The 23,043-nt window shown below is 42.5% G+C and overlaps 1 protein-coding gene across 1 annotated transcript in view; it reads right to left on the reverse strand.

The window, feature by feature from the left end:
- Positions 1 to 18,005, reverse strand: part of PSEN1 (presenilin 1) — a 68,425-nt gene extending 50,420 nt beyond the window's left edge. The window contains exons 1-2 of the mRNA XM_068964287.1: positions 17,898 to 18,005; positions 9,720 to 9,859 (exon numbers count right to left, since the gene is read on the reverse strand). Of these exons, the coding sequence (XP_068820388.1) occupies positions 9,720 to 9,806 (87 nt within the window). The 5' untranslated portion in view covers positions 9,807 to 9,859; positions 17,898 to 18,005. The remainder of the gene's footprint in view (positions 1 to 9,719; positions 9,860 to 17,897) is intronic.
- Positions 18,006 to 23,043: the final 5,038 nt, after the last annotated feature.

Consider the following 23,043-nt stretch of genomic DNA (forward strand, 5'->3'; position numbering starts at 1 on the left):
AAAAAAAAAAAAACTTTATTGATTTATTTGGCTGCACCAGGTCAGACTTGCAGCATGTGGGAATCTAGCTCCCCAACCAAGAATTGAACCCAGGCCCCCTGCATTGGGAGTTTGGAGTCTTAGCCATTGGACCAACAGGGAAGTCCTTATTTCTTTATTAATTAAAAAGAAAACAAAAAACTTTAGTTTTTAGAGCAGTTTTAAGTTCAGAACAAAACTGAGCAGAGTACTGAGAGCTCCTATAATACCCCTTGCCCCCGCAACCTTCGCCACCAACATCCCACACCGAAGTGGTATATTTTCACAATCAACCAATCTTCACTGGCACATTATCACCTAAAATCCATAGTTTACTTGAGGGTTCACTCTTGGTATTGTATAGTCTCTGGGTTTTGAAAAGTGTGCAATACATGCATCTACCGTAGTACCATACAGAAGAGTTTCACTGTCCCCAAAACCCTCTGCCTATTTATCCCTGCCTTCCCACTATGCTCTGGCAACCAAGGATCATTTTACTGCCTTCAGTTTTGCCCTTTGAAACTATTTTTAAGGTTCAGAAAAACCAGTGTTGTAGCCATTATAAATGGTTTCATTTCAGTGGCAAAAGCAGGATTACTCACTACACAAATGTTGTAAGTTTCAGGGAGGGCGGGGTCCTATGGGAAGTGGCCAGTATGTGGGAAGTGAGTTCCTATGAAGCCACATTCCCCAAAGCTCCTACACTGTGAAGTCAGAGGCTTCATTTTAATTCTTTCTCCCTTCTCTCACTTCAGAACATGTACAAGTCCAACCACTGAACACATGTGGACCCTCAGGCAGGGTGAGTAGTTCTTGGGCACCAAAGATTGTGGAGGTATTTTTGAGTGTGTTGGAGGGGAGGGGAGGTATTTTTTAATAGAGCATGCTTGCCCATTTGTTTTTTTTTAAAAAAACCTTGTTTACTGCCTGCCTGTCCTTGGCTTTTAGTTTTATTTCTGTAGTTAAAAGAAATACCATAAATAAAAGTTTATAAACGTTTTTAGAAGTTTTAAAAAATGTTATCAACTTGTGTTTATAAATAGAAACTCAGCATCCTCCCGAATCTGCTCCACAGCACGAACAGGTGAGCAATCTGACATACTTTCAGATACTTTTATAGCCATGTTCTGCAATCTGCTTTGCCAATATACTTCAACTTATACATTATAGAAGCAAAAAGAAATAATTAAAAAATAACATTACAGTAGCAGCACAGTAATAACTATGATAATAATTGCTAAGATTTATTGACTATGTATGCGTGAGACACTCTGCTAAGCAGCTCAGGTGAGTCATCTATTTAATCCTTATAAAACTGAGTTAATATTCTAAACTTCATTTAACAGATTAAGAAACTGATGCTTAGACAGATCAGATAGTTTGCCAAAGATCCCACAGCTAAGAGGTTCCAGAGCTGAGATTCTACTTCAGACAGTTTAGTCAAAAGATCCTACTATTCTCCACTGCCTTATAATATTGATTGGGTAAACCATAAGACAGATTATCTGAAAATTCTCAGTTATAAGTAATATTTTAAAGAATATTCTTGTCTATATTTCCTGGTACTTTTATGGAAATGTTTTTATAGGATAAGTTTCAAGAAGTGGTCATACTTGGTCAAAAGGTACATGCGTTTATTTATTTATTTATTTATTTATTTATTTATTTATTTATTTGGCCATACCTTGAGACATGTGGAATTTCCCCTACCCAGGACGAAATCCATGTCCCTGCAGTGGAAGCTCGGAGTCTAAACCACTGGAGTGCCAGGGAAGTCTAGTGTATGCATTTTTAGAGTTAATTGCCAGATAATCTCCAAAAGGCATGTGTATGTAGCAGACTCTTTGACAGCCTGCTTCCAAATAAAGACAAACTTTTAACTCCTATGAACATCAAATGAAGAGTGCCTATTTCCCCATATCTTCAGTAGCAGTAAGAATCAAGCCTTGCTCACTGAAAGGTGAACAAAGGTTTTCATTTCTATGTCTCTGATTACTAGTAAGGTTGATCAACTAGTCTTTTCATATATTTATTACCACTTATATTTCTTTTTCCTCCTTCATATACATATACTGCTCATCAGTTCAGTTCAGTCGCTCAGTCGTGTTCAACTCTTTGCGACCCCATGGACTGCAGCACTTCCCTGTCTTCACCAAATCCTGGAGCCAGTCAAACTCATGTCCACTGAGTCGGTGATGCCATCCAACCATCTCATCCTCTATCATCCTTCTCCTCCTGCCTTCAATCTTTCCCAGCATCAGGGTCTTTTCCAATAAGTCAGCTCTTCGCATCAGGTGGTTAAACTATTGGAGCTTCAGCATCAGTTCTTCCAATGAATATTCAGGATTGATCTCCTTTAGGATGGACTGGCTGGATCTCCTTGCAGTCCAAGGGACTCTCAAGAGTCGTCTCCAACACCACAGTTCAAAAGCATCAATTCTTCAGTGCTCAGCTTTCTTTATGGTCCAACTCTCACATCCATACATGACTACTGGAAAAACCATAGCTTTGACTAGACAGACCTTTGTTGGCAAAGTAATGTCTTTGCTTTTTAATATGCTGTCTAGGTTGGTCATAGTTTTTCTTCAAAGGAGTAAGCATCTTTTAATTTCATGGCTGCAATGACCATCTGCAGTGATTTTGGGGCCCCCCCAAAATAAAATCTCTCACTGTTTCCACATCTATTTGCCATGAAGTGATGGGTCTGGATGCCATGATCTTAGTTTTCTGAATGTTGAGCTTTAAGCCAACTTTTTCACTCTCCTCTTTCTTCAAGAGGCTCTTTAGTTCTTCAGTTTCTGCCATAAAGATGGTGTCATCTGCATATCTAAGGTTATTGATATTACTCCCAGGAATCTTGATTCCAGCTTGTGATTCACCCAGTCCAGCATTTCTCATAATGTACTTAAGACCCTAATGCTGGGAGGGATTGGGGGCAGCAGGAGAAGGGGACGACAGAGGATGAGATGGCTGGATGGCATCACTGACTCGATGGACGTGAGTCTGAGTGAACTCCGGGAGTTGGTGATAGACAGGGAGGCCTGGCGTGCTGCGATTCATGGGGTCGCAAAGAGTCGGACACGACTGAGCAACAGAACTGAACTGAACTCTGCATATAAATTAAATAAGCAGGGTGACAATATACAGCCTTGACATACTCCTTTCTCGATTTGGAACCAGTCTATTATTCCACATCCGGTTCTAAGTGTTGCTTCTGACCTGCATACAGATTTCTCAGGAAGCAGATCAGGTGGTCTGGTATTCCCATCTCTTTAAGAATTTCCACAGTTTTTTGTGATCCACACAGTCAAAGGCTTTGGCATAGTCAATAAAGCAGAAATAGATGTTTTTCTGCTCATACCTTTTAGTAATTTGTTTCTGAGTTATGTCCCTTTTAACTTCATAAGGATTCTTTATATATTAAGATATATCTGTTACTAGGTATATAAGCCTTTGCCTAGTTTGTTTTTAGACTTTGTTCATGGCAGTTTTTGCCACACTGAAGTTTATTATTCTGTATTGCTGAATATGAACTTAGATTATTTAATAAGGAAAACTTAATCTTACTTTTTTCATCGAATATTATTTCATGTATACATTCCCATGTACCAAGTCAAAGGCCTAAAAATTAACACTGTATTCCATTAAGCTGATATATTTATAATCATGTTATTTACTTAACATACATATTTATTTATAAGAAAAAGTATCATGGGAGGGAGGTTTTATAGGGAGGGGACGTATATATACTTATGGCTGATTTCTGTTGTTGTATGGGATGCACATATACTTATGGCTGAATCATGTTGTTGTATGGCAGAAACCAATACAACATTGTAAAGCAATTATCCTCCAACTAAATTAAAGGGCTTCCCTTGTAGTGCAGTGGATCAGAATTCACTTGCCAGTGCAGGAGACTCGGGTTCGATCCCCAGTCTGGGAAGATCCCACATAGACATGGAGCAACTAAGCCCGTGAGCCAGCACTACTGAAGCCTGCATGCTGTAGGGCTGCACACCACCGTTACTGAGTCCACATGCTGCAGCTACTGAAGTCCACGCACCTAGAGCCTGTGTTCTGCAATGAGAGAGGCCACCACAGTGAGAAATCCGAGCACTGCGACCAGAGAGTGGCCCCTGCTTGCCACAGCGAAAGAGAAAGCCGGCACAGCAACAAAGACCCAGCACAGCCAAAAATAAATAAATATAATTATCTTAAAAAAATAAATTTAAAAAAAGCACTATAGATATTGTTTGAAAGTTGTCTGTTGAAAGTGAAAGTCACTCAGTCGTGTCTGACTCTTTGTGACCCTGTGGACTATACAGTCCATGGAATTCTCCAGGCTAGAATACTGGAGTGCATAGCCTTTCCTTTCTCCAGGGGATCTTCCCAACCCAGGGATCGAACCCAGGTCTCCCTCATGGCAGGCGGATTCTTTACCAGCTGAATCACAAGGGAAGCCCAAGAATACTGGAGTGGGTGGCCTATCCCTTCTCCAGCAGATCTTCCCGACCCAGGAATCAAACCGGGATCTCCTGCATTGCAGGTGGATTCTTTACTAGCTGAGCTGTCAGGGAAGCCCTAGATGTTGTTTGGATTTCCACAATTAGAAATGTGAGGCTCCTAAGCCTGCACTGCAGAAAAAATGAGAAGAGTAGCTGAACTGAAGAACTGGCAAGTGAAGTGGAAAACTTGAAAATATTTATTAATCATACACAATGTTTCCAACAGTATGCAGAATTCTATCCAGCATCTGCCCAAGCTTTGAGATTGCCCAGAGTTAGAGCTTTAACCAGTACTCCATCAACAAGGAAGGTTGTCATTTTCCTGAACAGCTGACATAACTGGTGAGAGATAAAATTACACATTTATGGTGCTGTTGTGTGTGGCTTGAACCTGAAGCTTTTTTTTTTTTTTTAAACAAACTATTAAGATCTGTGCCAAAGACCTCTGACTTTACTCTCATGCAAAAACAAGCATGTTTCTCTGGAGGTCACCCCAAGATCTTAAGTTCTTTTTTCTCTTTACTTCATTTTGATATGAACAGGAGGGAAAACAAATTAATTACCATAAACAGTACAATAACATCATCATCCAAAGGCTGACTGATGAAGCCTGTGAACCCGATTTAGCTTAAATTTAGATCACTCCTTTCACTTATTTTTCCCTCCTCAAGGTCCCAAGTACTTAATCACCTTTAAACATCTTCTATGTCTGCATTCTGTTTAATTTCATAAGATTTCTCACACTTTAAAAAAGCGACCCATCATCATCTAGAAAATGAGGGTTAGTTTTACCAGCTTATGATTTGCTAATAACTTAATAAAGTTCTCTGAATTTAGTCTTTTGAATTCAGAAAAGATACTGCAAATGACCTTGTTTACAAAGACCAGACACATTTTAATGTTGTAAATTTAGCAGAGCTGAAGGTAACAATCTGCATGTATTCCTCAGCAATTGCTTTACACAGAGAATTAGTATTGACCTTTTAATGAATTTCTACTTTAAGGATTCTTTTTTAGTTGGCAAATAACTGATTTTTTTATCCTTCTATTCTAAATCAAAAAGGCTGTTGACAATTAATTGCCTTAAGGACTAGAAAATTTGAGTCAGAATAAACTAATGAGAATTAAAATACTGAATATTCAATTTATAAATCTAATTGTTTTTCTCTAAGGTTACCTTCCCTTTAAATCGTTATTCAAATATAGTGGCTCTCAAATTATGGTCGCTGGACCAGAAGCATTGGTGGGATCTGGGAAGTAGTCAGAAATACAAATTCTCTGGCCCTATACTGGACCTCCAAAATCAGGAATTCTGGGTTTCAGGCCAGAGAATTTGTTTTAACAATTCTTCCAGGGCACTCCAATTCGAAAATCACTGCTGTAACATATTTTAAAAGGCTTAATTAACAATATAAATGAATTTTAGACTTACTCAAAAAAAAATCACTTCTTTGTATCTCAGAAAAGCAAAAAGGCCTCAGTTAATCCACAATAAGGGATGTAAGTCTACATCAAATCAAAACATGAACTCTACCCATCAAAATTTTGCACCAGAAAATAAAACTTTACAAATTAACAGGTAGTTCAATGGTTAAGAGTCCACCTACCAACTTGGTCCAGGAAGATTCTACATGCCATGGGGCTGAGCCTGTGTGCCACAGCTCCTGAAACCCTCGCACCTAGCTCCAAAACAAGAGAAGCCACTGCAATGAGAAGCCTGTACATCACAACTAGAGAGTAGCCCTATGCTCACCACAACTAGGGAAGTGCTCAGCAAATGAAGACCCAGTGCAGCCAAAATTAAATAGAAAACAAAGAACTTCAGTTATTTAACAGCTTACAAGCTTTGTCCTTCATCAAAAATGCTGGACTTAGTCAGTCTACCTTCCAGTCTCCAGTCCCTCTAGACATGGCCAACCAACAGCAAAAACATGAGGTCCACTCTAGCTTCCAGTAGAGGTGGTGCGTAAACTAATGGAAAACAGTGAACATTTTTGGTTGAAGCAGGACACACAGTCTTGAGACAGAAATAAATAAAATGGATTCTCCACTTGGTTCTCGTGACATGCCAAACTATCATTTGACAGCTGTTCTACATAAAAACTGGAGCTCTGCCCCACATGGTGACAGCAGTGTAGATAACAACATGGTGTCAAGAGCAGTGATGTGATGGCCAAGGAGTGGGTCCAGAGAACAGGGCACCCTCACACAAAAGATGAAGTCCTTATGCAACTGAGATTCACTTCACATTTTTATTTGCAGAAACAAAATTTTAAATTTTCTCTTGCTAATGAGAGAAAAAAAAAAAACAAAAACCTCTTTGCTCTTTGGCAGGGAGATTTGTACTGAATTGGTTTAGAGACACTTGGTGATTAAATTCAAAAGTCAGCTCAGAAACATGAATAAGGTTCTGCCTTTAGAGATTTTATAACCTAGAAGGGCTAACAAGCATAAAAAAGTAAAGTATTCTAAAAACTGAAAAGGTGAAAACAATTTAACTCCTCTCATTTTACGAGCAGGAATTAAGATGTTTTATATGGGTTAGTTTTCTAGAAAATGAAAGCGTGCTTAAAGTTCAAATCCAAAAAGTCAGTATTTTTATGAAACCTTTTTATAAAGCATGGTAAATATTTCAGTCTTTTAAATGAAACTGATAAACACAACTGAAGCTTTTACCAGTGGCAAGGACAGAATATAAATTCCAATTACCAAGACCTCAGGCTATCATGCTTTTCTGGTTTCTTTGACATCAGTTGCTCTAATTTCCCCACTACTGTTGGTTAAGTCAGTCATCATGAGCACCTTGAAGGCTTTTGCTCCTTTCCATAGATATTCCCCACCTAGCATATTCTCCTCTTGCGACCTTCCTTCACATCCAAAAATTTTCCTCTTTAAAAATACATTTCTTTTTAAATTATGAGATAACTGTATTATTGAACATACGCAAAAAACAAAGGGGAAAATCACCAAAATCACCCATCTTTTCCTTGTTGGACTTCTATGGTATGGACATTAAAACAATAAATGGAACAGCTGAACATTAGCTGGACTACACAGAAATTTCTAATATAGTTTACTTCAGTCTGTCTTTATAAGATATAGAAAAGTTTATTTTCAAATTCAGGCCTGCTGAATATTGCTCTTAAACATTTTTTTTTGGCCATGCCATGCAGCACACAGATCCTAGTTCTCCAACCATGGATCAAACCCACACCCATTGCATTGGAAGTGCCTAGTCTTAATCAGTGGACCACCAGGGAAGCCCCTTTAAGACTATTTTTAATTGAAAAACATACAATGATTTTCATTTTTAGAAGGAAAGGATAATTCACCGACTTACCTAGTTTGTAAGGAAGTTATTCACCCTCTTTTCAGCTTCAAAACTATTTGTAAATGAATTTTCTTTTCCTTCTGTAATATCTAGTGTAAAATTGCATGTTTGTGTACTCTAGAGTCATATAGATAAGTACTTTAATAGAGCAGCTATTCAAAGGAGGGGAAGACAGAAGGAAAGCTTGCTCATTTATGATAAATGTCCCTAAAATGCCAGGCCCTAAAGCTGCATGATGTTTGTGAGAGCACCGAGTATGAGTCCAGCACACTGAAGACACTCAGTGGCCTGGTTTCGTCTCCTGAGGGCAGACGAGTGACCTTTACCTGGTTAGCTGTGGAATCTTTTGTTCAAAGGGATCCATGGAAGATCGGTATGTGAAACAGATAAAACAGGAGCAGCTCTGGCTAAGGAAGAAGACCCAAGTCTGCGATTCCCACTTTTCCTCTCTCTTCTCTAACAGTTTGAAAATGAGTACAAAGTCTGCAGCATCCAAACTTACACAGCTGTACCCCAAGAACCTTCTAATCTAGCCCAGACTAACTTTTTCAAAAGGCCATTCCTAGGGAATAGCAAAAAGGAGAAAGTCAAGCTGCTGACACAGAGCAGTGGAGCAAGTGTGTTGTCAGAACACTCCTTATTAACCATCCACCCAGACACGAGGGGCAACAGCCCCTCTTCCACCCCAGCAACCCCTCAGGTGTTCTCTTTCGGGCTTCCCTTGATATTCATTTTAAATTGACTTCACTTGTTTAAAATGCTGTAACAATACAGTGTGATCTGCTTTTGATATCCCCAGAGAGAGCCCCCCTGTCGATTCATACTGTAGGACAACCCTCCTTCCACTAGTGTTACTTCTTCTATCAGTCATGACTTCCCAGTTGGCTCTACTCGAATCTTAAGCATCCACGGAGGTTTACTTTGGGAAGCCTTCCTCCCACATTTTGACCCTTAACTGAATTCTCAGTCTCTGGCCACCAGTGCTATAGTTCACCACTCAGTCCGTGAACTAACCCTCTGCAGATCTGGCTGATAGTCCTCCAGCCTCTGTGGCTGCTTTTAGTGACATGCACACACTAGCCCATGAGACAGTCCATGCTCTTTCAGATATACAGTACTTGTGAGGAAGTTTCTCTTTCCTGATCCAGAACCTCTTTCCCTCCACCACTGGCTCTGCCCTCGGGTTCACACAGAGGAAAGTTTGGCCCTGCTCCCCACCCCCTGCAGCCTGTACGGCTTACAGTTGGCCTTGTGTTTTTCCCCATTCTGGCTCCACCTCTAAAAATAACACTGCCGCCCCAGCCGTCTCATAGGCCATCTGTGGACTCTGCCTTCAACATGTAATGATTAGCTAGCAGAGCAACAGGCAGCTCTGGCCTGTGTGTGGAGCCGCCGACTCTCTGTGTTCCACGCACAGATTACTTCCCTTTCCTTCTTTTCTCCTTTGACCTCCCCTAGGACTGCTACACTCGGCCCTGCATTCATCGTTCTGTCTCTTACTGAGCACCGTCAAGAACCAGGCCGGCCAGGCACTGAAAAACTAAAAGCAAATAAAATGTACTCAGCCCACAGAAGATTAAGAGCAAGCTAGGTAGAGTAATAAACAGCTGGGGAAGCTGGAGAAGGCATCAGAAAGGGAGGTGATGTCTGAGCCAGGGAGGAACTATATCAACAACCAAGAATCACACAGCCTTGCGTCCCCTGCACCAAATGGGACAGTGCTTTCCCGTTCTTGAAGTTCCACAAATATGTAAATTTGGTAAAGCTGACAAAGCCTGCTCAGTCCTGTGCCTCTCCTGGAGGTGAGGGAGGGTGGTCAATGAATCCACAGTCTGAAAGGGTAGTTGCAGAGGTTGACACTGTACCTGGCTACGTACAGTACTGCTCAGGTGGTTGTCCTCGGACATCTGTGCATTCTGGAAGTAGGACAAGGGAGCGGGTAACTCTGTCATTGGAGCAATTGTACAGATAAACTTTTCCACAGAAAACAGAGCCTCCTGGGGTTCTGAAAAAGGGAAAAAGAAAACAATCTTTTGTGCATTACAATTATACGTTTATTCTGAAACACTTTCACAAATGACTTTCTTTCATGTGTTTTCCTCCAGGCCATGCTTTCTAAGGACCTCACAGACTGCTGTCACTTGCTGGCTCCTGGATTAGGTCTGGAACAGATTTTACTGGGTTACCAAGAGTTGGTTAAGTTCTAGTAAATCCATTCACATCAATTAAACACTTACAAGACTAATTTGTAAACCAGAAATGCATTATTATGCCAAGACCTTCAGCTGACAAACTTTTGTCAGCTCAAGTTACTTCTTGGTAATGAGTAGATCTACGTGAGAAACCAAATATTTTCAATCACTATCATATCTAATGATTTCAGATCTAGAGCAAAGGGTGCTAAATGATCTTAAAGAATGTTCTTGTCAATGTTCCTTTTCCGAACCATCTTAATTTATATCACCATAAAATTATGTTTTGTGCTTTTAGTTTCTTTTTATCATCTCATTTTTTCCTTTACCACAATGCTCTAAGGCAGAAGAACTAGGTAACATATTTATTTTACAAAAACAGAAGGGGACCCAAGTTCAGTGACTTGCTTAAAAGCATTAAACTGGGCAGACCAAGACCAAAACCACAGACGCCTGACCCCCAGCCTCTCCTCTGCCTCCTCACACAGCCTTGCTCACACACATTACTCCATCTCCCAGACTTCACCCTCCCATGTGCCTGTCTAGGTACCTGAATGTCCATCGGCCAATTCCTTAGGACATCAACTTTGCTTTCCATTGAAAGTCTTCAGAAATACAGAAGGAAAAAAAATGGTTTGCACACGTAAGCAATACTCTAATTCATTTAAAGTGTCTAAAACATTACCATGTACATACTTAAATGAAAGTACGTTGTCAATGTCATTTCATTTCAGGATCTTCTATCCTCTAAATATTATTCTGCTTTCTTATTCTAATGATTTCTTAAATAAAAAACCACATAAAACAACTTTTTCCTCTAGTAAAGGTACTGACTTCCAATTAATCCTTATCACCTCTATTTGGATCATTTAAATCATGACAAATTCATAATCAAGGTATGCTTTCCTTTCTATCCCATGTATTTTTTTGGGGGGGGGGCCATGCCATGAGGCACTGGGGTCTGAATACTCCCACCGGGGATCAAAACCATGCCACCTGCAGTGAAGGCACAACTACTTAACCATGGGACCACCAGGGAAGTCCCTATCCTACATGCTTTTAAATACTGTGCCCACTTTTCACCTCCCCTCCAACCTGCTATGTGCCCATAGTAAGCTGGCATGAGATCAAAAGATTGTAAATTAATATCAACTAAAAAAGCTGTAATTATATAATGAGACAATTCTGTTTAAAATATATATTAATTTGTTTTAAGAAAATGAATAAAATTATATTAAAAGTAAAATGAATTAAAATTAACAGCAGACTCAATGGCTACTTTCATGGGAACTGATCACCAGAAGGGGGTACACAGGAAGCTTCTGGAGTTATTGGTAATGTTTGTTTCTTGATCTGGGTGCTAGTTACACAGAGATGTCAATCTGAAAATTCTCTGAGCTCTATACCTATGATCTGTGCACATTCCTATATACTTCTATTTGTAAAGTCAAATAGATTTTTGAAGGTGTAAACCTATATTCTGGGAGAAATATCAATAACCTCAGATATGCAGATGACACCACCCTTATGGCAGAAAGTGAAGAGGAACTAAAAAGCTTCTTGATGAAAGTGAAAGAGGAGAGTGAAAAAGTTGGCTTAAAGCTCAACATTCAGAAAACGAAGATCATGGCATCCGGTCCCATCACTTCATGGCAAATAGATGGGGAAACAGTGGAAACAGTGTCAGACTTTATTTTGGGGGGCTCCAAAATCACTGCAGATGGTGACTGCAGCCATGAAATTAAAAGACGCTTACTCCTTGGAAGAAAAGTTATGACCAACCTAGATTGTATATTCAAAAGCAGAGACATTACTTTGCCGACTAAGGTCCATCTAGTCAAGGCTATGGTTTTTCCTGCGGTCATGTATGGATGTGAGAGTTGGACTGTGAAGAAGGCTGAGCGCCGAAGAATTGATGCTTTTGAACTATGGTGTTGGAAAAGACTCTTGAGAGTCCCTTGGACTGCAAGGAGATCCAACCAGTCCTTTCTGAAGGAGATCGGCCCTGGGATTTCTTTGGAAGGAAGGATGCTAAAGCTGAAGCTCCAGTACTTTGGCCACCTCATGAGAAGAGTTGACTCATTGGAAAAGACTCTGATGCTGGGAGGGATTGGGGGCAGGAGGAGAAGGGGATGACAGAGAATGAGATGGCTGGATGGCATCATGGACTCGATGGACGTGAGTCTGGGTGAACTCCGGGAGTTGGCGACGGACAGGGAGGCCTGGCGTGCTGCGATTCCTGGGGTCGCAGAGTCGGACACGACTGAGTGACTGAACTGAACTGAAACCTATATTTAGGGTTTGACAACATGTATGCTAGCTTACCCAAAAGGGAGGTGGATTCCAGCAGAACAGTTATATTCTCAAAGCACTGAAAGCAAATGTTCTGACCTATGCTTCTAGATTTTTAAAAGTTGACTAATTGAGAAGTGAAAGGCAAATAAGAAAGAAAAAGATATACCCAATTGAATGCAGAGTTCCAGAGAATAGCAAGAAGAGATAAGGCGGCCTTCTTAAATGAACAAGACAAAGAAATAAGAGGAAAACAGTAGAACAGTAAAGACTAGAGATCTCTTCAAGAAAACTGGAGATATCAAAGGAACATTTCATGCAAGGATGGGGATGATAAAGGACAGAAAAGACCTAAAGAAGAGATTAAGAAGAGATGGCAAGAATACACAGAGACATTATACAAGAAAGTCTTAATGATCCAGAAAACCACGATGATGTGGTCACTCACCAAGACCCAGACATTCTGGCCTGTGAAGTCAAGTGGGCCGTAGGAAGCACTACTATGAACAAAGCCAGTGGAGGTGATGGAACTCCAGGTGAGCTATTTAAAATCCTAAAAGATGATGCTGTGAAAGTGCTGCAGTCGACATGTCAGCAAATTTGGAAAACTCAGCAGTAGCCACAGGACTGGAAAAGGTGTTTTCATTCATATTAGGTATTATAAGTAATCTAGAGATAATTTAAAGTATACAGGAGAATGTGTATAGATTATATGAAAATATTATGTCATTTTATATAAAGGACTTCAGCACCCAAGGATTCTGTTAGCCATGGGGTGGGGCCTGGTGGGAGTTCTGAAAGCACTTGTCCTCCATCCCTGCCCCCCACCAAAGGTATTTAAGACACATCTGGAGTGATGGCACCCCACTCCAGTACTCTTGCCTGGAAAATCCCATGGACAGAGGAGCCTGGTAGGCTGCGGTCTCCATGGGGTCGCAAAGTCGGACACGACTGAGCGACTTCCCTTTCACTTTTCACTTTCATGCACTGGAGAAGGAAATGGCAACCCACTCCAGTGTTCTTGCCTGGAGAATCCCAGGGACGGGGGAGCCTGGTGGGCTGCCGTCTGTGGGGTCTCACAGAGTCACGACTGAAGCGACTTAGCAGCAGCAGCAGGAGGAAGTGGAGGTAGGCAACAGGGCTAGCTAGGTCTCCAGTCAGGCCTGGAGAACAAACAAACATTGTTGGTACAAAGGGGCAGGCAAAGCTAGATTTGATTCCGGGCCAGTAACAGCTGAAAACAATTGATGACTGCATGGAGAAGGCCAATGACCCACTGTCCCAGCAGCATGGCAAAAAGACACTACTGGACCTTATAACATTACGAACAGTGCCCTGAGAACAAGAAAAGACAGTTGTTGGGAAGTGAGGATCTTTCACATGACCTGAATTGCAGAGGGAGTGGGAGGGGGGATGTAAGTAGACTTTGGTGTTTTCTCTCTCTGGCCATCTGCTAAAGATTTTCTGAGGCTGATAAAGCACAACACTTGAATTCACTGCTATTCATTTCCTTTTTTGCAAAACACTTGTTCAATCAGATAAAAGGAAAAAGAAATCCTTTTCTGATGGGCAGCTGTAATTTCTTTCTATTATACACAAAGACTAAAAGCCCCAGGAGAATACAGATAATCTTGAAGTTTAGATGTGCTGAACAGAAAAATCTATCTAACCAGAAAACCTTGCATCCATCAGCACTTTAAGAAGTATCACAGGACTAATGCTTGAAATCCCAAAAAGCAGCTTATTAAAAATTCATTTAGGGACATACCAACAGAAAAGTATGTTTCTGTCTCTCACTACATCCCAAGGTAACAAACTAAAATTAATAACTTAAAATTAATCTAAAACATCAGGAATACAGCCTAGGAAGACTCTCAATTTTAAGAGATTAGGGAGCAAACAATCTCCCCAGTCCCACAAGAGGCTTCGTGAAAGTGACAGGCCCTAAAAAGACCAAGCATAGTGATACATCTAATTTGGTGATTTTTCCCCCCTGCTTCCTCCCTTCCTACTCTACTGTGAACCATTTGTGGCAGATTAGATGATTATTCAGCATGTATTCACTCCCTCCCCCAACATGCCCATGAAAGGATGTTGAGCTTGGTTCTGTGAGTTGCTTTGACCTCAAGGTGAGTGCAGTCTACTGCCCACTCCATGCCTTTGGGCTCAACCGGACAACTTCCTTTGGTCATGGGATCTTGGCAGATGCGGCACAAACAGTTAAAACTGTGCTTGTGCAGGGGGCCCTGTCTTCCTGTACTTCTGCTGTCCCCTCAAGAACTTATCTGGGTAGCCACTGCCCCTTCAGCCTGGGGCCCAGAACAAGAAGGGCAAAGCAGAACTGCCCTAGCTGTCACCTTTAAGAAGAGTGAGAGCTACCGCTCTAAGGCACTGAGTTTGGGGGAGGTCTACTATGTAGAGTTATCATGGTTGTCTTTAAATAATTATGGTTATGTGGGCTCAGAAGGTGCAATAAAAAATGAACGAAGACAAAAACGTAAAATCCTTTATCTGAAACCCTTAGGACCAAACAGGTTTAGAATTTATATATTTTTTGGATTTTGCAAAGTTCAAAGTGAAAGTCGCTCAGTCGTGTCCGACTCTTTGCGACCCCATGGACTATACAGTCCATGGAATTCTCCAGGCCAGAATAATGGAGTGGGTAGCCTTTCCCTTCTCCAGGGGATCTTCTCAACCCAGGGATCGAACTCAGGTCTCCCACACTGCAACAAGAGGCAAATGCATAAAGAGGTTCCGGTTAGAGTTTGCTGTCAAATGATTTAGGAGCTTTTGGATTTACGAACTGTGGATATGGGACCATGGTCCTGTATTATTACTTACATAATTAAAGAGATTCTTTTCCTCTCAAATGTCATTTCAGTAACTTTACTGGAAGATGTAATTACAATGAGTCATTGTGGAAAATTTGTTGTGGAAATGGCAGAACACAGCTAATCTTTAACAAAGAAAAAGACTATTCACAGTTAATTTGTAAATCATTGACTATTCTCAGCAATGCGTTCTCTCGTTCGCTTAGATCACCTTAAGGAACTGTACAAGGCATAGTCAAACATTAATACCCTTTAATCAACAAACACTTGTTGGGATTCTTCTACACAACCATACACTGGGGTAGGTACGAGGGGTGCTAGTGCATCCGATGATGCTTCTGGTCACTTAAGGCGCTTACTATCTAGAGGGGAAGACAGAGAAGAATGTTTTTACATTAATAACATGTTGAAATAAAATTATTTAGCTGTACTGAGTTATATAAAATATATTATTCAAATTAATTTCACCTATTGCTATCTTTAAAAAATTTGCTCATCAGAAAACTTAAAACTGACCTTTGTAGCTCTCACATGATGTTTCTATTGGACAGTGCTGCTCTAAAGCTTCAGTTCTTTCTCCGACAAACAGGCTTAATATTGAAAATCCCTGACAACCTTTTCCTTCCTGAAGCTTCCCTCCCGTCCTCAGTTTAGTGACACTGCATCGTGGAGGTTCTCCTCCCACCACTCATTCCCCTCAGCTGGTTCCTTATCCTCTTCCACCCTCTCATTGTAAGTATTCCTAGGCTCTGCCTGGGCCTCCTTGTCCCCCTCCTTTTCTCAGGCTTCTCCTCCAGTGTTCCAAAATCAACTGGTAAGGCTATTTAAGGCCTGTCCACGGGATATTTCAACTACTGGCACTTGAAAAGTGATACTTCCAAACCGATTTCTCCTCTTCCAGACTCTCCTTTGCTCCTAGCTTTCTTATTCCTTTGATTGTTTCCCCCGTTTTCTAAACAAAGCCTCCTAGTCAACTTCACATTTTACTCCTTGCTTCTCAACTGGCCAGTCATGTCCTCTTCAGACTTTTCCTCCTTTCTAAGCCTCTGTCACCACCAAAGGCCAAATTTTCATTATATCCCACCCGGTTCATGCAAAAGTCACCTCAAATTTCTCACTCATTCTAGACCTTCTGTCACAAAACTTATTAAGAGCAAAGCTCAAAACACCTTCCAAATCTGCCTGGAATTGATCACACAAAGGAGAGGCACTATTAATTTTTCAGAATACATCCAAAAGAAACAAGTCTCTCCCTGAAATCTGAGGTAAAGCAGAAGCAGAGCGAATCTGGATCCCTTTGTGAGGGAGGGGAAGGGGACCACAAAAGCCTTGCTGACAGACAAACTTTCTATCTTTCCTGCTGGAATAATTCTCAGAGAACAACTCCAATCCTCCAGTTCTCCCCAAATGGAAATTCACGCAGCAGTCTAGGACCAGAGGCAGCCACTAACTTAAAATTCAGCACCAGACCATATCCACGAAGAGGAAAGTATGTCCAGAGTTGTGATAACTTATTTACCCAAGGAAGATGAGCGGACGAATGTAAAAACAGATGATAGATGCCGCTTCTATCATCTACTTTTCTCTGGAGAGAGGAGGGAGGAAATCCATGCACTCAATAAATAAGCTTCTTTTTCACTGTTATAGGCTTGTTACTAAATGGAGGTGGGAGGGGGTTTACGTTGGCAGAACTCTGTAAATGAGTTAAAGGAAAATTGAAACTGGCTTTGGCAGGTGACTGAATCAGCCAAACGCAATCGGCTCCCAATCTCGTTCCTGTTTTTATCCTCCTTCATAAGAGTGATTTAAAGCGCACACCGGGTACCGGACGCTTCGGATCCACAGTGCCGCTCTTCGCAGTACACCCTCTGATATAATGCCCTCCTCAATTCAACTCCGAGGGTGAAAACCTTTCCATGGTGAAACATAACTCAAGTAACAAGATGCTGTTAACGAGATGTAATCTCCACCTTCCTCTAACTTGAGAGAATACTTATGACTTTACAACGTGCTCTGCCATATAGTGATTTCCCTGCCATTCTTATCTCCCACAGTAAACCTTGAACGCTTTATTCCTCTTGTCCAAAGCAGGCAAACAACGCTTGTAAAATCATTAAGTTGACTTTTCTACCAGAGAAGCAGATACTTATTTGAAAGGAATCTGCGGGATCAAAAGCCAAGTATCTAAAATACAGGCAAAGCACTGGACAAAGCCTCGCGACAGTCCAGATTAACGCAAAAGCATCAGACCCCGGTGTTTTCCGCCTCGAACTCAGAAGGAAATTAGCCGAGTGCCACTCGCTTCCCCTGGACAAGAACACACTCAGGGGACGAGGCGTGGAGTTTCACCAGTTGCTCAACAAGACCCAGCGCAGGGCGCTTCCTCTTTTCTCTCGCTTCAACTCCAGGCAAGACGGTCAATCCCCGCCCAAAGCACCTGCGCCCAGTGCTGTCTTCGGGAAACCAGCACTTCCATACCAAGGCTGAGGAGGACTCTCTTCAACCGGACTGCGCGCCGCGCCCGGCGCCCGAGAAACCGGCCGCCCCTCCTGGTTCCCCACATGGGGTTCCTCGCTCCCCGCCAGACCGCGCCCCGCGCCTCATCCTCGAGGACACCGGCTCCGCGGCCCGGACGGCAACAAAGGGCCCGGCCCTGCCCGCAGCCGCCCGTACTGGCACCGGATGTGAGGCGTGTTCTGTCACCCCCAACTCCCCTTCGGGCACCTACCCTTTCCTCGCCGCCACCACCACCGGACCCTAGCAGCCGAGGTTTCTTCCCGAGCATCCGCTGTTTTGTTTCCGATGTGAAATCCCGGCCTTTGGTGCTGATGACCCAGGCCCCACCCAAAAGGCTTCAACGGTGTCGTCACTTCCGGCCCGGGCGTCGTTGGTGACCCGCCCGCCGAGGGGCGTGGCCTTGGAGGGGCCCCAACCGCGGAGGGGCGGGTGCCAGGGAGAGGAGGCGGAGCTTCCGGTGGTGGCGATTGAGGCGGAGGACCTGGCGCTCCAGTGGGGCTTCTGACACCGGCCCTGGCTCACCAACCTCCATCCCCGTGGCCGCCAGCGCGAGGAGGAGGTTATCAGATTAGAGGCTGCTCCTGAGCTGAGGATCTAGATTGCTACGTAAACTAGACCTAGTGTGTGCTTCTCCCGGACTACAAGTGATAGTACGTTAAATCTAACGTTTCTTTCATTTCATCAGGACCTATTTGCACAGCGTTTCTCAATGGAAATCAGAGGCACCACAATCAAAACGAAAAGCTAACTTCAATCGTAAATCCCTGTGCCCTCCAGTTCAGTTCAGTTCAGTCGCTCAGTCGTGTCCGACTCTTTGCGACCCCATGAATCGCAGCACGCCAGGCCTCCCTGTCCATCACCAACTGCCGGAGTTCACTCAAACTAACGTCCATCGAGTCGGTGATGCCATCCAGCCATCTCATCCTCGGTCGTCCCCTTCTCCTGCCCCCAGTCTCTCCCAGCATCAGAATCTTTTCCAATGAGTCAACTCTTCACATGAGGTGGCCAAAGTACTGGTGTTTCAGCTTCACCATCAGTCCTTCCAATGAACACCCAGGACTGGTCTCCTTTAGAATGGACTGGTTGGATCGCCCTGCAGTCCAAGGGACTCTCAAGAGTCTTCTCCAACAACACAGTTCAAAAGCATCGATTCTTTGGCGCTCAGCTTTCTTCACAGTCCAACTCTCACATGGATACATGACTACTGGAAAAACCATAGCCTTGACTAGACGGACCTTTGTTGGCAAAGTAATATCTCTGCTTTTCAAGATGCTATCTAGGTTGGTCATAACTTTCCTTCCAAGGAGTAACCATCTTTTAATTTCATGGCTGCAGTCACCATCTGCAGTGATTTTGGAGCCCCCAAAAATAAAGTCTGACACTGTTTCCACTGTTTCCCCACCTATTTGCCATGAAGTGATGGGACCAGATGCCATGATCTTCGTTTTCTGAACATTGAGCTTTAAGCCAACTTTTTCACTCTCCACTTTCACTTTCATCAAGAGGCTTTTTAGTTCCTCTTCACTTTCTGCCATAAGGGTGGTGTCATCTGCACATCTGAGGTTACTGATATTTCTCCCGGCAATCTTGATTCCAGCTTGTTTCTTCCAGTCCAGTGTTTCTCATGATGTACTCTGCATATAAGTTAAATAAGCAGGGTGACAATATACAGCCTTGACATACTCCTTTTCCTATTTGGAACCAGTCTGTTGTTCCACGTCCAGTTCTAACTGTGGCTTCCTGACCTGCATACAGGTTTCTCAAGAGGCAGGTCAGGTGGTCTGGTATTCCCATCTCTTTCAGAATTTTCCAGGTTCTTGTGATCCACACAGTCAAAGGCTTTGGCATAGTCAATAAAGCAGAAATGTTTTTCTGGAACTCTCTTGCTTTTTCCATGATCCAGTGGGTGTTGGCAATTTGATCTCTGGTTCCTCTTGCCTTTTCTAAAGCCTGCTTGAACATCTGGAAGTTCACAGTTCACGTATTGCTGAAGCCTGGCTTGGAGAATTTTGAGCATTACTTTACATATTGAGTGCAGCACTTTCACAGCATCAGCTTTCAGGATTTGAACTAGCACTACTGGAATTCTGTCACCTCCATTAGCTTTGTTCATAGTGATGCTTTCTGAGGCCCACTTGACTTCACATTCCAGGATGTCTGGATCTAGATGAGTGATCACACCATCGTGATTATCTGGGTCGTGAAGATCTGTTTTGTACAGTTCTTCTGTGTATTCTTGCCACTTCTTCTTAATATCTTCTGCTTCTGTTAGGTCCATACCATTTGTCCTTTATAGAGCCCATCTTTGCATGAAATGTTCTCTTGGTATCTCTAATTTCTTGAAGAGATCTCTAGTCTTTCCCATTCTGTTGCTTTCCTCTATTTCTTTGCATTGATCGCTGAGGAAGGCTTTCTTATCTCTTCTTGCTATTCTTTGGAACTCTGCATACAGATGCTTATATCTTTCCTTTTCTCCTTTGCTTTTCACTTCTCTTCTTTTCACAGCTATTTGTAAGTCCTCCCCAGACAGCCATTTTGCTTTTCTGCATTTCTTTTCCATGCGGATGGTCTTGATCCCTGTCTCCTGCACAATGTCACGAACCTCTATCCATAGTTCATCAGGCACTCTATCAGATCTAGGCCCTTAAATGTATTTCTCACTTCCACTGTATAATCATAAGGGATTTGATTTAGGTCATACCTGAATGGTCTAGTGGTTTTCCCTACTTTCATCAATTTAAGTCTGAATTAGGCAATAAGGAGTTCATGATCTGAGCCACAGTCAGCTCCTGGTCTTGTTTTTGCTGACTGTTTAGAGTTTCTCCATCTTTGGCTGCAAAGAATATAATCAATCTGATTTCGGTGTTGACCATCTGGTGATGTCCATGTGTAGAGTCTTGTGTTGTTGGAAGAGTGTTTGCTATGACCAGTGCATTCTCTTGGCAAAACTCTATTAACCTTTGCCCTGCTTCATTCTGTATTCCAAGGCCAAATTTGCCTGTTACTCCAGGTGTTTCTTGACTTCCTACTTTTGCATTCCAGTCCCCTATAATGAAAACGACATCCTTTTTGGGTGTTAGTTGTAGAAAGTCTTGTAGGTCTTCATAGAACTGTTCAACTTCAGCTTCTTCAGCGTTATTGGTTGGGGCATAGGCTTGGATTACCGTGATATTGAATGGTTTGCCTTGGAAATGAACAGAGATCATTCTGTCGTTTTTGAGATTGCATCCAAGTACTGCATTTCAGACTCTTTTGTTGACCATAATGGCTAGTCCATTTCTTCTAAGGGATTCCTGCCCACAGTAGTAGATATAATGGTCATCTGAGTTAAATTCACCCATTCCAGTCCATTTTAGTTTGCTGATTCCTAGAATGTCGACGTTCACTCTTGCCATCTCGCTTGACCACTTTCAAGTTGTCTTGATTCATGGACCTAACATTCCAGGTTTCTATGCAATATTGCTCTTTACATCATCAGACCTTGCTTCTATCACCAGTCACATCCACAACTGGGTATTGTTTCTGCTTTGGCTCCATCCCTTCATTCTTTCTGGAGTTATTTCTCCACTGATCTCCAGTAGCATATTGGGCACCTACCGATCTGGGGAGTTCCTCATTCAGTATCCTATCATTTTGCCTCTTCATACTGTTCATGGGGTTCTCAAGGCAAGAATACTGAAGTGGTTTGCCATTCCCTTCTCCAGTGGACCACATTCTGTCAGACCTCTCCACCATGACCCACCCGTCCTGGGTGGCCCTACATGGCATGGCTTAGTTTCATTGAGTTAGACAAGGCTGTGGTCCATATGATTAGATTGGCTAGTTTTCTGTGATTATGGTTTCAGTGTGTGGTCCCTCTGATGCCCTCACACAAGACCTACCGTCTCACTTGGGTTTCTCTCACCTTGGACGTGGGTTATCTATTCACGGCTGCTCCAGCAAAGCACAGCCGCTGTTCCTTACCTTGGACGAGGGGTATCTCCTCATGCCGCCCCTCCTGACCTTGAATGTGGAGTAGGTCCTCTCGGCCCTCCTGCACCCGCACAGCCGCCCCTGACCTTGGGCGAGGGGGAGCTCCTCTGTGCCCTTCACCCCCTCCCTAATCAATCAAGAGACTTTTGGTGGGTTTGGAGAACCTTAAAAACTGCATTTTAAAAAACATCATCTGGGATTCTTGGGTTCCAAGTTTAAGAACCTATCTTCCTTGATAGTAAGCTTTCAAAGCATGGCTGTCTTATTTTTTAATATCCGAATGTTACAGGGTAACTGGTGCACAGTGATCTGCCCTATGGTCCTTTTATTTTTTTGCCATCTGCCAACTTTCCATTCAGACGGCTGTAAAGTACCAATAACTCACTCCTTAAGTAGCAGACCACACACATACACTTATCTGAAAGCCTTTGTGTGTTAGTTGCTCAGTTGTGTCCTACTCTTTGCGACCCTATGGACTGTAGGCCATGGGACTCCTCTGTCCATAGGATTGTCCAGGCAAGAATACTAGAGTGGGTTGCCTGTGCCCTTCTACAGGGAGTCTTCCCAACTGAGCGATGGAACCCGCATGTCCTACCTCTCCTGGACTGGCAAGTAGGTTCTTTACCACTGGGGACACCTGGGAAGCCCCTTAACAATGAATCAGTTCAGTTCAGTTCAGTTGCTCAGTCATGTCCAACTCTTTGCAACCCCATGAACTGCAGCACACCAGGCCTCCCTGTCCATCACCAACTTCTGGAGTTTACCCAAACTCATGTCCATTGAGTCAGTGATGCCATCCAACCGTCTCATCCTCTGTCGTCCCCTTACTATCATGTGAAAGCAAAGGTGAACAATGGAGAAATGTTCAAATGCACAGGCAGTTAATCAGAAAACTGAAAATGAAATCAGTAACAGCACCTGGCCAAATGAGACTTTTTATTTCTCTTAAATTTTCCCAAGAAAACCCTTCGTATTCCTAGAGCATCAATCTCCAACTCCTTTCTCCTCCCCGCCCCAATACATGAATGGATTTAAATAAGTTTTACACACAACTTTATATTTAAGAACAAAGTAGCATTTGTTTTCCCATTAACAGGGAATGTTGGTGAAATAAAAAGGTTGACACCCCCCAAGTAAAATTTTTAAAGTTCTCATCTCCCACTTTCCTCCTCAAACTTCACAAGGGTAGGAATTTTTGCCTGTTTGTCCACATATAAGTGCTGAGAACAATCCCTAGCACATAACAGTTCTATACAATTGTTAAACAAGCATAGGCTAAAACCCATCCATCTGTGAACTAGTTCAATCTCTTTGAATGCAACCTGGGATGTAAGCAGAAAGTCTTAAAATGCTGGCAAACCATCTTAGGAACAAACAAAAACTTT

This window comes from Capricornis sumatraensis, chromosome 2, assembly GCF_032405125.1.
Source record: "Capricornis sumatraensis isolate serow.1 chromosome 2, serow.2, whole genome shotgun sequence".
Classification (NCBI taxonomy): Eukaryota; Metazoa; Chordata; class Mammalia; order Artiodactyla; family Bovidae; genus Capricornis; species Capricornis sumatraensis.